Here is a 14,641-nt window from a genome sequence, read left to right on the forward strand (position 1 = left end):
AGATGTATGGCTGTTCCGAGGAAGGATATTTGCATTTGTGTGCCGGAAGTCCTGCTGAAGTTTGTGTTCTGTTCAGTTGGCTAACCAGTCTGTCTCAGCGGGGCGTGTGGCATGAGCTCAGAGCCTGAGCACTCAGGAGGCTGAGGCAGGGGTAGCACTTGAGCCAGGGAGTCAGCGTCAGCTGTGAAGCATAACTAGGCCCTGTCGGGAAGGAAGGAAGGAAGGGAAGAAGGAAGGAAGGACGGATAGATAGATGGACAATGGCCTCAGTCTCCTTTGAAAGCACTGCTCACAGTGATAGTATTTTATCTCCTGGTTCTGGGGCCAGCCTTCCTGCTGGTATGAGAGAACAGGACGGGGTGGACCCCATTCATAACTAGCCATCTCCCCCAAGAGATGGCCCAATCTTGGCACTGCCTCCATGTCTTAGTTGCCTGTCACCTGGCCCTACATCCTAGCAACTGCTGACCTGAGCATCATGATCCCACTGTAGACCAGGTGTGATGGCACACCCCTTTAATTCCATCCCTTAGGAGGCAGAAGCAGGCAGAGCTCTGGGTTCATATAGCCTGGTCTATATGAGCTCCAGGTCAGCCGGGACTACATAGTCTCTCTCTCTCTCTCTCTCTCTCTCTCTCTCTCTCTCTCTCTCTCTCTCTCTCTCTCTCTCTCTCTCTGTCACAGACACACACACACACACACACACACACACACACACACACACACACACAGATCTCAATGCAGGCTGTTTATAGGAGACATCTGAACTACCGCCCAGCCACCTGCACTACACGTACCTATAGCCTGAGACCTCCTTAGTAGATAGTGGATATTTTTTTTAGGTTGGTGGGAATGTTCTAGAACTAAGTTGTGGTTGCATACCCTTGTGAGTGTACTAATGCCAATTGCCTAATGTGCTTTAGTGTGAGTACAACGTGTTTTACATGTTTCATCCCAATTTAAAAAACACAAAAACAAAAAAAGCGCTTGAGCCCCACAGCCCCCCTCGGCCCACAGGTCCTATCCATGAAGAAGGAGCTGAATGCGATGGAGCTGGACTTCCTCCTGAGGTTCCCCTTCAAGGCAGGCGTCGTATCGCCCGTGGATTTCCTGCAGCACCAGAGCTGGGGTGGGATCAAGGTGGGTCCTCGCACTCGGTACCGAACCCCTTCCAACCAGTGTGGAGGATGCCCGAGCCCCGTCACAGGTGACAGGGCCAGAGGAGGGGAGAAGCCAGGACGTCTGCAGCTCACAGACAGCCCTGCACTCGTATTGAGTGTGACATCATGGGTCTCCGCTGGCCTGCTCCATGGGGACCTGCAGCAAGTCCCAGGCCACCCTGTGCGGGTATCCCTACGCCCTGCCCTGTTCTAGGTCTGCTCACTCCTCAGGTTCCCAGATTCATGGCCAAGAGCCCTCAGGTCCCAGGTGTCAAGTTTCAGTCCAAACTGACCTGAGGTAGGCAGTGGCCTGAGGTGGGACAGCCCTGACAGCACCTCCTTGGAGGGAAAGGGTTAATGTGAGCCCCCAGGCCACACACCCTCAGGGAAGCCTGGCCTGCAGGTGACAGGAAGAATAGCTGTGACCTTAATAACAGGTCGCTGTGGTCACCGAGGCACCATGTCTGACTTAGGCCTTGTCAGAGATGGACGAGTTCAAAAACCTGGACAGTGACATCGAAGGCTCCGCCAAGCGGTGGAAAAAGCTGGTGGAGTCGGAAGCCCCCGAGAAGGAGATCTTCCCCAAGGAGTGGAAGAACAAGACGGCCCTGCAGAAGCTGTGCATGGTGCGCTGCATGAGGCCCGACCGCATGACCTACGCCGTCAAGTGAGCGTCCCTCAGGCCCCTGCCTGGGCCTCTGGAGCCCTCACTGTCTTAGGTCCTCTCCTATCCCAGTCTGCAGGGGACACAGCCACTGGGTGAGGCGCTCTGACCCTGAGACCTAAGTTCCTTTTTTCATGTTTTAGATGTGGTCTCACGCAGCCTAGGCTGACCCTAAATTTTGCGTGTAGCCAAGGACTTTGAACTTCTGATCCTCCTGTCTCTGCCTCCGGAGTGCTAGGAGTACAGGTGTACACCACCACACCCAGTTTTATGCGATGCTGAGGATTGAACCCCAGGCCTTGTACATGCTCGGCAAGCACTTTATTGACTGAACCACATTCTCAGCCCTGCTCCTGGGTTCTTGTTGACTCTTGGTGTCTCAGGGTGTGATCCGCAGGACTGCTGGCCCTACTGGCCTGTGCAGAGGGACACCCTGTGACAGGAGATGGGAAAGCAGAGTCTCCCACACGAGGCTCTAAGGTTGAAAGAAGAGAGGAAAAAGAAAAGGAAAGGAAGGCCACCAGCACTGGGGAAACTCTCCGTGCCTAAATTTAGTGTCAGTTGGATGCCAATTGTAAGCGAAGAGATGTAACTTTAAGCCTGAGCCCTCCCAGGAGGGGGTGGGGGTGGGGCTAAAGGAAGGGAGGGATCACAGAGGATGGGGGGGCAGGGGCAGGCTAGAGTGGGATGGGCTAGCTTCTGACCTTTCCATCTTTCCATGCATCCTGGACACAGCCAGGTTTCCTCAGACCCACTCACATCCCCCAGAACCCCCTCTGACAAAGCAGGGCCCTGATGCAAGTTTATTCACGATTTGAGGACCTTTTCTGTTTTGTTTGTCTTGGTTGGAAGAGGACAGGGCCAGGATGGGTAGGGAGGAAGGACAGAGTGAAAAAATAATTGTCACTATGACTGAGCTGGTGAGAGTGGAGAAAGGAGCCTGGAACTAGCGAGGCAAAGAGGCTGGACAAGCAAAGGCAGGCGCCCGAGCATCTCAGATGGGCAGTTCTTAAGACCCTTCGGCCTCCCAGACCCCCAGGGCCTTCCGATCATCTCCCTGCTGTGTCTGGGAGCAAGTCCACAGCACAGGAATAGCTATGGTGTAGCCGTGGTCCTGCTTTCGAAGCTGGCGCTGGGCAGTAGCATCTCACTAGCTCAGGAGACTTAGACTGTTAGCCACCTGTGATGGAGGAAAGTGTGCAGACACTGAGATCCAAAGGTCACTCCAAGCACTGGACCACATGCAGGACCACCCAAGTGACCCAGGACTTCTGGGCTGGGTCAGAAAGAGGGAATCTAGGGCCTCTAAAGCCATATTCTGCACAGAGCTTGCTCGACCCGTCCCCGCCCCCCTCACAACATCGCACATGGACCTGGAGGCCCTTCGCAGCCAGGGCGGCATCCTTCCTGCCATTCCCTGGGCCTGCTGAGTAAGACGGGATTCAGCCAACTGGTAGAGTGCTTGCCTAGCATGCACAAAGCCCTGGGTTCATACCCCACCCCTGCATAAACTGCATGGTGGCACCCAGAAACCTGTAACCTTGGAAAGCAGAGGCAGGAGGAGGGTCGTAGCCAAGTAGCAAATACCAAGTCAGCCTGGGCTACTGGATGACTCCAGACCTTGTCAAAAAATAAAAAAAAAAGTCACGCTGCCACGTCCTTCCCCTTGACATCTTCAGAGGAGGTCCACCCAGAACGGTTCACCCCCCTGGACCAAAGCCACCCACACACCCCTAGCCCTGGTCCCAAGCAGGGCCCAGCTGCCTGAGGTCCACAGAGCACGTTCCCCTCAGGAATTTCGTGGAAGAAAAGATGGGCAGCAAGTTTGTGGAAGGCCGGAGCGTGGAGTTCTCCAAGTCCTACAATGAGAGCAGCCCCTCCACGCCGATCTTCTTCATCCTGTCTCCCGGGGTCGATCCCCTCAAAGACGTGGAGGCCCTGGGTAAGTACAGCTGCAGAAGTGGGCCCCTGCGGAAATGTGATACAAAACCACAGAGAGACCCCAAACTCCACGGGCACAGCTAAATCAAAACCAGGAACTGGCAAGGGGCGCTGCTGGGGTAGAGAAACAGCAAGCCTACCAGTGGAATGAGGAGTGGGCAGCAGGGAGGCCACTCTGTACCCGGAGTCACCACCGCATCTTCCAGTCTGAGACCAGGTTGTCCTGAAAGGTTTAGAAAGGAGGTCCACCAATAAGCCCCTGCCCTGGCTAGTTCTATGTCAACTTGGCACAAGCTAAAGTCGTCTGGGAAGAGGGAACCTCAACTGAGAGAATGCCCCCATGAGATTGGCCTGTGGGCCTGCCTGGGGGACATTTTCTTGGTTGATGATTGATGTGGGAGGGCCCCGGAGGGTCCCGCCCACTGTGGGCGGGACCACCCAAAGCTAGGGGTCCTAGGTGCTGTAAGGAAGGGAACTAAGCAAGCCAGTGAGCAGCGCTCCTCCATGGCCTTCATCAGCTCCTGCCTCCAGGTTCCTGTGTTGACTTCCTGCCCTGACTTCCCTTCATGACTGACTGGGACTGGGATGTGTAAGCCAAATAAACCCTTTCCTCCCCAAGATGCTTTTAGTCACACTGTGACAAACAGTGACGGAAATCCCGACTAAGATAACTTACCATGTGTATTTTCTCCCAACAACCACAAACTAGAAACAACTGGCCTTGGTTACTTTTTATCACAGCTGGGACCAAACAAACAAACAAACAAACAAAAAACTGAAAAGGTAACTTAAGAAGGGTTTATTTTGGGTACAGTTTGGGGGTTCAGTCTATTGTTGTGGGGAAGGCACCATGGCAGGAGCCTGAAGCAGTTGGTCACATTATACCTGCTGTCAGGATAGTTCTCCTTGGACCCCAGCTCATAGGGCAGTACACTCATGTTCAGGGTGGCCTTCCTCCTTTTTTGAACCACTTCATAGAAATATCCAGAAGGGAGTTTCCATGGTGAATCTATACCCAGCCATGCTAACAATCAAAATTACCCATCACACACACACACACACACACACACACACACACACACACACACACACACACATACACACACACACATGGATTGCGATAGTGTAGCCAGAGCTTGCTATGGGTTATGACTCTGCCATTAACAAAGTCCATGTTACTTCATGGATGGAACTTAAAACCATGGAGCTCATCGCCGGGCGGTGGTGGCGCACGCCTTTAATCCCAGCACTCGGGAGGCAGAGCCAGGCGGATCTCTGTGAGTTCAAGGCCAGCCTGGGCTACCAAGTGAGTTCCAGAAAGGCGCAAAGCTACACAGAGAAACCCTGTCTCGAAAAAACAAAAAAAAACAAAAAAAAAAAAAAAAAAACCATGGAGCTCATGCAAGCCAGTGGTAAAGCCCCCTGGTGAAGGTCTCAGAGTGTGTGATCCCATTTATATGAAATGTCCGTGACAGGCTGATCTACAGGGTTGCAGAATGAACAGCAGCTGCCAGGCAAGGAGAGTGTTAAGGGAGTCACTTCAAGGTCATGAGACACTCTGGGGTAGCGATGGTGGTACCAGAGACACAGCTGCACGGCATGACCAGTTTCCCGAATCTCCCTGGGCAAACACCTTTCCAGATGGCTGAAGCACGGTCGTGTTACGGGATGTGTGTTTTCCCCACAATAAACAAGACGGGAGGCGTATGGTGTTCCTGGCTGCAAAAATGCAGAGCCTAAACCACTGCTCTGAATCATCCTCTGCTTTTCCTGTTTTTCCCCTCTTTAGGGAAAAAACTGGGATTTACCATAGACAATGGGAAACTCCACAACGTGTCCCTGGGTCAAGGACAAGAGGTGGTGGCGGAGAATGCACTGGACGTGGCTGCCGAGAAAGGGCACTGGGTAATTCTGCAGGTGAGGGCTCCTCTGCCACCATGGCCATGCCAATGGGGATAGGACAGAACTTCTCCCCTGCCTGGGGTATCACCCCCCCCTTCCTCACTGTGGGAGGAGTACTGGGGACCACGTTGTCTGTGCTGTGAGCCCGAGGGACAAGGTTCATCCCAAGGCTTAATTACAGGACATGCTCTTCACCAGTTAGGGCAAACAGGGTCGGGGTAGGGCAGCCACCTTGCTGGGAGTTGCTCAGGGTGCTGTTAAGAGGCCTGACTGTGCTGGGGGTGCCGTGGGGGTCCATCCGGGCCTGAGGCAGGGCTCCTTGCTGCAGAACATTCACCTGGTGGCAAGATGGCTGAGCACCCTGGACAAGAAAGTGGAGCGTTACAGCTCGGGCAGCCACGAGGACTACCGTGTGTTCATCAGTGCGGAGCCCGCCCCCACCCCGGAGGCACACATCATCCCCCAGGGCATCCTGGAAAATGCCATCAAAATCACCAACGAGCCACCCACGGGCATGTATGCCAACCTGCACAAGGCACTGGACCTTTTCACTCAGGTAGGGAGAGTGAGACTGGGTGGCTGTCCACGGCCAGGCAGAGGAAACCGAGGCCCAGTAAGCCAAGACTTACCTATGAGATTTCCAGAAATTTCTCCATACTGACCCCCCATCCACACCACATCAGCACACTCACACACTCAAGTCACATTAAAGTATGTCCCTGAAGGCTGGCAGACTTCCCCAAGCCATAGATGCCACATGGCCTCTGATCAGCCTCAGGACGCTGTCAGTTGGCGGCGGTGCCCAGGATTACTGTGGCTCCTGAGGCCCCGTCCCATCCTGGGTCACAGCACTCCCCTGACCCCACGCTCGGGAGGTGTGAAGCTTATTTGGGGCCACTTCACTGCTGGGGCAATGGGTGATGCCAGGTAGTGGTGACTCTGTCCCCACAGGAGCTCTGGCTCCATGGCCAAGTGTCCTCTGATACTGCCCTAAGCAAGGCAGCAGGTGATCAGGCCCTCCTCCACTGACAGGTACCGTGGCTTCTTGTTCCCTCCAGAGAGGAGGGTGGATGCAGGGGCTTTCCTGGCACCCTAGGGCTTCAGGGTCGTCCCCCCCTCCAGACACAGCCTCTGCACACAGGGCTCCTCCTCAGACCCAGTCTCTGGGTCCTCAAGTCAGCTCTGTGACCCCCCCCCCCACCGTCGCATCCCCAGGCCACTGCTCCTACAAGGCCCTGGCACCTGGCTGCCCTCATCAGTTTCCGCTACAACCTCCTGTGACACACACTGCTTCTCCAGGCTGCAGCCTAAACCTCTGAGGCTTTGGGACCCTACATCCTCCTCACACACACCTACCCAGAGGGGCCATTGAGGAACACAGAGCTTCCCCGTATCTCACTTAATACATGGAGTATGAGTCCTCCACAAACCATCCCCAACCTGCTTTTAAAGGCCACACCGCCATCAAAGTGTGACTGTCACAGAGAGCTGTGCAGGTACAGGGACAACTGCCAGGCAGCGGACAACTGCCAGGCAGCGCACACCTTTAGTCCCAGCACTCGGGAGGCAGAGCCAGGCGGATCTCTGAGTTCGAGGCCAGCCTGGTCTACAGAGTGAGTTCCAGGACAGCCAGGGCTACACAGAGAAACCCTGTCTGGGGGCGAGGGGGGAAACACCTCTATTGAAGAGCCAGTGAGGTTACTCAGCAAGTAAGGGTGCTTGCCACCAAAAATCCTAACAACTTGAGTTCTATCCCCAGAACCCACATGTAGGCATGCAGGATGCAGAGAACTGACTCTGACCTACACACTCACATGCAGACATGTGCACACACACCGTGGCACACACATTCACAGTAAATTAATGTTAAAGTTTAAATATATATCAAGGGTGGATATGCATGCCTGTAACCTCAGCACCCAGAAGACCGAGACAGGATTTTGAGTTCCAGCCGAGCCTGATAGGTAGCAAGACCCAGAGTTTAAAAAAAAAAAAAAAAAAAGTATATCATATAGGAAATACATAAACCAGGAACACAGTTGTGTGGATTTCCTGGGGAACTAACCCTCCCTGGGTCCTCAGATGGGCGCCCCTGCGGCTGCTGTGAGGGAGCAGTGTGATGGGGCCAGCCAATGGCTTTAGCCCCCCCACCGGCTGGCCGACACAGAACTGAGCATCTCAGTGTAGAATCAACCCTCTTGGCTTCCTCTTGTCCACCGGACAGGACACCCTGGAGATGTGCACCAAAGAGATCGAGTTCAAGTGCATCCTCTTCGCCTTGTGCTACTTCCACGCCGTAGTGGCGGAGAGGCGCAAGTTTGGTGCCCAGGGCTGGAACCGGTCATATCCCTTCAACAATGGGGACCTCACCATCTCCATTAATGTTCTCTACAACTACCTGGAAGCCAACCCCAAGGTGAGCGCTGCACGCAGCATCCCCACTCCCTACCCCCGGGATGGGACATAATCCATCCTTCCTTGCATTCCTGGGGGTTGCTGTCTGGACCAGGTATCTCCAGATCTTGGCATCATATTCAACACATTGGAAAAAGCACACACAGATGGGAGTGTGGCAAAGAGTTCATTCAGAAGGAGGTTACTGTGGGGCAGATCAAACACACTGCCAGCGAACTTTCAAGCTCTGTGACTTAGTGTCCAGCGTCCTAAGTGCTAGGAAGGAAGGAGCTGGTGCTGAGGGCATTTTGATGGACAGCTTGGATCATGTGTTCTCTGGTGCACATGTTCTTCCTGATGATGCATCTTATTTTAACTGTATACATGCCCAATTATGCACAGGCATGAGAAGGTAGATAGGGGGCTGGAGAGGTGGCTCGGTTGTTAAAAGCACTTGCTGCTCGTTTGGAGAATCAGAGTTCAGTTCTCAGCACCCACGATAGGGAGGGACGCCATCACCCATAACTCCAGAGCCAGGCAATCTGGCCTCTGCGGGGACCTGCATACATGTGCACACGCCCAAACACAAAAATACACATTTTATTATTTATTTATTAATTCATTCATTGGTTTTTCAAGACAGGGTTTCTCTGTGTAGCCCTGGCTGTCTTAGAATTCACTCTGTAGACCAGGCTAACACCACCCAGCACACTTTGTTTTTTTTTAAAGATGGTAAATAAAAGTTCTTCCCTAGAAGTTCACTCAGGACACAGTCTGCCTTACCACGCATGCACCCGAAACTAGTCGAGGTCCTGATCGGCCCATGCTGCCCTCACTCTCGTGTGTCCTGGTGTTTGAATGGAAACTGAGCACAAAAGGGAAATGACCACGGTTCTCCTAAGAAAGGAGCAGCCTACCCCGTTGTGGGAGCACCTGGATGGGCAGGTGAGGGTGCCAGGCTGCCAGGTGCAGTGTGAAGAGAGGGGTGTGTACACAGCCCGAGCCAAGCAGAAGCTTGGTGGCTAAGTTTCCATTCTTCTCCCTTCCTCCCCTCCCTCCCTCTCCTCCCTCCCTCTCTCCCCTCCCTCCCTCTCTCCCTCCCTCCCTCTCTCCTTCTTCTGCCCTCCCTCTCCCCTCCCTCCTTCTTCCCCCTCTCCTCCCTTTCCCTCTCTTACCCTCCCTCCTCCTCTCCCTCCCTCTCTCCCTCCCTCCCTTTTCCCTCCTCTCCCTCCTTCTCTCCCTCCCTCCCATCCTTCCTTAGTTCTTGACCATATGTTTAAAAGATGTTGAGTGGATTCCATAAACAGAAGTAAATCTAAAGACCCAGCTGTGACTCTCCCAAGGCCTCTTATGTCTGTCAGATGAGGGCAAGCAGAAGAGTCACCCTGGATCAGATGCCAGTCTCCAGAGTCCCCTCCTGCTGGCCATCCCCTTAAAGAAAGCTTAAGAAATGGCATGGTGGTGCGAGCCTGTAATCCCAGCACTCAGGTGGGGTGGAGCAGCTACAGGGAGGGGACCCGGAGTACAGGGAATGCAAGGTCACCCTTAGCTACATAGCAAGTCCAAGGTCAGCCTGGGATACATGAGACCTGGAAGAGAGAGGAGAGGCAACGGTCAGGAGAGAAGGACGCTCCCTGTGGGCAGCCTAATGACATCTGGCCTGAGGCTCAGGGGCCGCTGCACTCTCCCTCAGTGCACAGGTCCTGCCTGGTTCTAAGCAATCTCCAGCAGCAATGGCATTGGTCACCATCTCATACAGCTGTCCTCAAAAAGTCCTTGCTGGTGCCCTCTGAGGACTACTCAAGTGGTTCTGTAGGCAGATGAAGAACTCACCCCATCTCTCCCGAAGAAGGCACCACCTTTCTTGATGGAGACTGGGCAATATAATGTTGCCTGAACCACAGTCATGGCAACCAGTCTGGGCCACGGTTCATTGTCCTGGTAACACACCCAACCTGGCTGGAGCAGGAAGGCAAACTGGGGAGATGCCACCGCCTGCAGGGACACAGTCCCCACCCGTGGGTGATGAGACCATCCCTGACTGCATTTCACCTGTGACACTCCCAAGCGAATGCAGAGAGAAGATGCCAGCAGAGGGCCTCTGGGGAGACAACCAGGAGGGGCGATCGTGCCAGGGTTGTGTGAGGACCTCAGCCCCACAAGCACATGGGTTCCAATCTGCTGAGAACATCCTGTCCCACGGTGACAGGAGTGTCCTGGCAAGCCCGGCGTTCTGTCCAGTCTGCACTGGCTGACCTTCCTCCATCAGAGCTCAAGCCTCGGGAGGCCCTGGACGCTCCCTCAATACCGGGTCATGTCTGATGCTAAGCAACCTCTGGTAGTAGTCTCCAGTGGCCACCATCTCATCCCCCATGCCTGTCTTAAGGACAGATCCAGGGTTTGTGCGGCAGGTGAGAGAACCCACCTGTCTCTCTGGGGATCAGGCCCTGAGCCCAGCTGCTTCTGAAATGGCTGCTTAGAAAAACGAGAAGACCCAGAAAAGAAAACTCTGGTGAGGGACTGGAGAGAGGGCTCGGTAGCCAAGAGCACTGGCTGCTTTCTCAAAGGACCTGAGTTCAGATCCCAGCACCCACATGGTGGCTCAGAAACTGTCTATAATTCTAGTTCCAGAGCATCTGATGCCCTCTGAAAAACAATGATGTCATTGATGCACATCAAAATACTGAACAATCCAATTAAAAAATGGGCTAAAGAGCTAAACAGAGAATTCTCAAAAGAAGAATCTCAAATGGCTGAAAGACATTTAAGGAAATGCTCAACATCCTTAATCATCAGAGAAATGCAAATCAAAATGACTCTGAGATACCACCTTACACCTGTCAGAATGGCCATGATCAAAAACACTAATGACAGTCTATGTTGGAGAGGATGCGGAGCAAGGGGAACACTCCTCCACTGTTGGTGGGAGTGCAAACTTGTACAGCCACTGTGGAAATCAGTATGGCGATTTCTCAGAAAATTGGGAATCGATCTACCTCAAGACCCAGCCATACCGCTCTTGGGCTTATACCCAAGGAATGCTCTATCATACCACAAAGATACATGCTCAACTATGTTCATAGCAGCATTATTCGTAATAGCCAGAACCTGGAAACAACCTAGATGCCGTCAACTGAAGAGTGGATTAAGAAAATGTGGTACATATACACAATGGAGTACTATTCAGCAGGAAAAAACAATGGCATCTTTATTTTTTTTTTTTTTTTTTTTTTTTGGTTTTTCGAGACAGGGTTTCTCTGTGTAGCTTTGCGCCTTTCCTGGATCTCGCGCTGTAGACCAGGCTGGCCTCGAACTCACAGAGATCCGCCTGCCTCTGCCTCCCGAGTGCTGGGATTAAAGGCGTGCGCCACCACCGCCCGGCTTTTATTTTTAAAAATATATTTATTAAACAAAATAAAAACTCTGAAGTTGCCGGGCGGTGGTGGCGCACGCCTTTAATCCCAACACTTGGGAGGCAGAGGCAGGTGGATCTCTGTGAGTTCGAGGCCAGCCTGGACTACCAAGTGAGTTCCAGGAAAGGCGCAAAGCTACACAGAGAAACCCTGTCTTGAAAAACCAAAAAAAAAAAAAAAACACTCTGAAGTTAGGAAATAACAATTCAGGACCAGAGAGGTGGCTCTGTGGGTAAAGCTCTGAATGTCCGAGTGTGCCAACCTGAGGTCAGATCCCCAGCAACCACATAGTCAGACACAGTGGACCACGTCTGTAATCCCAGCACCCCTACAGAGACAGGATGGCCCCAGACACTCAAGAGTCAGTTAGCCTAGGGTACACAGCGGTAAAGAAATCCTGTCTCAAACAAGGTGGTCCTCTGACCTCCACATGCATGCCATTGCAGGTGCTGGCCCTCACACAAGTGTACACACGCACACACAAGCACACACGCACACATACTACATACTCCTCTCTCTCTCTCTCTCTCTCACACACACACACACAATGAGAATTCAAAGCACACTTGTGTTTTGAGTGAAAGTTCACAAGACTAAGTCAGATAAATGGTTAATCAACCAATTTCACTAAAACTCCATCAAGCGCTGTCAGGCAGGACACTGTGGTGGCTACAGAAATGCCAGCCACCATCCCTGGGGAGAAGGCATGCGTGTACAAGCTGTAGTCGGCTGAGGGGACGTGAGTGGTGCAGTCCTACCGCAGTGCTGCCCAGACAGCAGAGTTGGGGTGCAGAGGTGCCGGTCCACAGGCTCAGCCAGAAAGAGGGCCTCAGGAACAAGACCCGCCTGGCACAGGTCAGGAAGCTGCTGACTTTGCTTCAAGAGGCTGCCAGAAAATGCAAATGTGCAGCTGCGGCTCCCTGCACTCTCTCAGGCTGCTGTGGGCAGCAGGAACAGGCCACATGCCGAGAAAGACCTGGCTTTGTAGATAAGGGGACATGTGAACCAGGCTTTGAAAGACCATGCGTATCTTGGCCAGTGATCCTAGGGCGAGGGGCGTGGACTGGGCAGAAGGTAGGCTGAAGGGAACCAAGAAGACACAGGGTGGACAGTCCGCCTGACCCAACGGGAGAGCCGGTGCCAGGCTGCGAGTGCACACATCTTTTCTAGAAGCCTGGGGAACCAAGGATCTGGCTGGGCTTGCTGAGCACCCAGCTCCCACAGAGACCCACACTGACAGAGCTGTGGAGGAAGAGGAAGTGAGGTAGCTGGGCTAAGATAGCCAATGAGAGGGCAGAACATCAAGGCAATAAAGGCATGGGTAGACAGGAAGTAACACACATTTGGAAGCTGCAGAGTTGGTGAGGTGAGGTTGGCTGGTGGCTTTCCCTATTTCCCTGATCTAAGGCTTTCACCCCTATATTTGGCTCCGTGTTTATTATTTAATAAGACTATTTTAGAAATTCGTCTGCACTGCACAGCTCCATGAGGGACAGTTACTGGTAGAGTGTTACTGAATAAGCAGAGGCCACAGCTGCTCAAAATGGGTCAGAAGACCCACTGGTTCACATTAGACACGCAATTGACTGGACTTTTAGCCAACAGAAGATGTGGGGGCCGGCACCAACTCTCATGAGCAGAATCCAACTGCTGTCTGAAGTTCAGACTGACGGTTGAGGCAGAGCCCAGGGAACCAGGAAGGAGTGGGTGACCCGTGACACCTGGGGCACCAGCAGAGGAGCCTTCAAGATGTCCCTATGAAGGAGAAAATGAGGCTGAAGCCAGCCTGAAACCATAGCCAAAGCAGAGTCCCAGAGGGGCTAGCCTGAGACTCAGACACTGAGGTGCAGGAATGGGAAAAGGTGCCCCTTGGCAGCTAGGTGGTCACAGGTGACCCTGAAGGAAAGCAGCCAGGGAGCAGGCCCTGCTGAGCCATCTAGCCTCACGAATGTGAATGACAAAAGATGAGGGTGGGGCGCTCATGCCCCCCCCCCCCCCCCCCCCCGCCTTTCTAAGGTGCCCTGGGATGACCTCCGCTACCTCTTTGGTGAGATCATGTATGGAGGCCACATCACTGATGACTGGGACCGCAGGCTGTGCAGGACCTACCTGGCCGAGTACATCCGTGTGGAGATGCTGGAAGGAGAGGTGCTGCTGGCACCCGGGTTTCAGATCCCCCCCAACCTGGACTACAAGGTAGGGAGAGGCGCCCTGCTTGGGGGCTCACTATGTGACCAGGCCAGCCAAGACCAATCCATCCTGACTACTCCCTGAGGGGCCCACACCCCAAAAGACCTACCAGGTGCTAGGGGTGTAGATAATGGACAGAGTGCTTGCTTAGCATGCACGGAGCCCTGGGTTCCATCTCCCAACACCAAATAAACTTGTCATGCTGGCCCGCAACTGTAATCCTAGCACTGGGGAGGGCTGATCCTAGGAGTTCAAGGTAGTGGGTTTGAGGCCATCCTGGGCTACAGGAGACCCTGCCTCAAAAACAACAAAAATAGCCCATCAGTAACTGAGCAAGAATCCAAGTACCCAAAATGAGGAGCAGCCCATGTGGCCCCAAGGAAGCAGGTGGAAACGCCATCGTGTGTGGGGAAGGAGGGAGGTGATCAGCAGGATTGCACTAGGATAGACCATGTGGGAGGTGCCATTAAAGAAGCCAGGCAGTGGTGGCGCATGCCTTAACTCTTAGCACTTGGTGGGCAGAAGTAGACCAATCTCTGTGAGTTTGAAGACAGCCTAATCTACATAGCGAATTCCAGACAGGCAGAGTTACACAGAGAACCCTTGTCTCAAGAAAAAAGAGAAATGCCTAGAAGACAGTGGACCCCAACAGCATAATTAACCACTCTTTTCCAGGGCTACCATGAGTACATCGATGAGAACCTGCCCCCCGAGAGTCCTTACCTGTACGGCCTGCACCCCAATGCAGAGATTGGCTTCCTGACGGTCACCTCAGAGAAGCTGTTCCGCACAGTCCTGGAAATGCAACCCAAAGAGACAGACTCGGGAGCAGGCACAGGGGTGTCACGTGAGGAAAAGGTAGGACCTGTCCATGTCCCCAGCAACAGGGACAAGCTGGGCCTAGAGGGCTAGGAGGCACAGTGCAGCCTCGGCTAGGGACGGTACCTGGGCAGCTTGTTGAGTTGGGTGCACTCAGC

The 14,641-nt window shown here is 53.4% G+C and overlaps 1 protein-coding gene across 2 annotated transcripts in view; it reads left to right on the plus strand.

Annotated features, from left to right (window-relative positions):
• Dnah17 (dynein axonemal heavy chain 17) overlaps positions 1 to 14,641 on the plus strand; it is a 122,233-nt gene that overhangs the window by 101,450 nt on the left and 6,142 nt on the right. Inside the window, exons 70-77 of one of the 2 annotated variants that reach the window (XM_052755897.1) lie at positions 1,018 to 1,140; positions 1,634 to 1,827; positions 3,618 to 3,766; positions 5,555 to 5,688; positions 5,981 to 6,223; positions 7,892 to 8,083; positions 13,491 to 13,670; positions 14,340 to 14,522. In XM_052755897.1, the coding sequence (XP_052611857.1) occupies positions 1,018 to 1,140; positions 1,634 to 1,827; positions 3,618 to 3,766; positions 5,555 to 5,688; positions 5,981 to 6,223; positions 7,892 to 8,083; positions 13,491 to 13,670; positions 14,340 to 14,522 (1,398 nt within the window). The remainder of the gene's footprint in view (positions 1 to 1,017; positions 1,141 to 1,633; positions 1,828 to 3,617; positions 3,767 to 5,554; positions 5,689 to 5,980; positions 6,224 to 7,891; positions 8,084 to 13,490; positions 13,671 to 14,339; positions 14,523 to 14,641) is intronic. The other variant, XM_052755898.1, reaches the window with a different exon arrangement.

This window comes from Peromyscus californicus, unplaced genomic scaffold (genome assembly GCF_007827085.1).
Source record: "Peromyscus californicus insignis strain IS unplaced genomic scaffold, ASM782708v3 Scaffold_3__1_contigs__length_106647218, whole genome shotgun sequence".
In the NCBI taxonomy this organism is placed as follows: domain Eukaryota; kingdom Metazoa; phylum Chordata; class Mammalia; order Rodentia; family Cricetidae; genus Peromyscus; species Peromyscus californicus.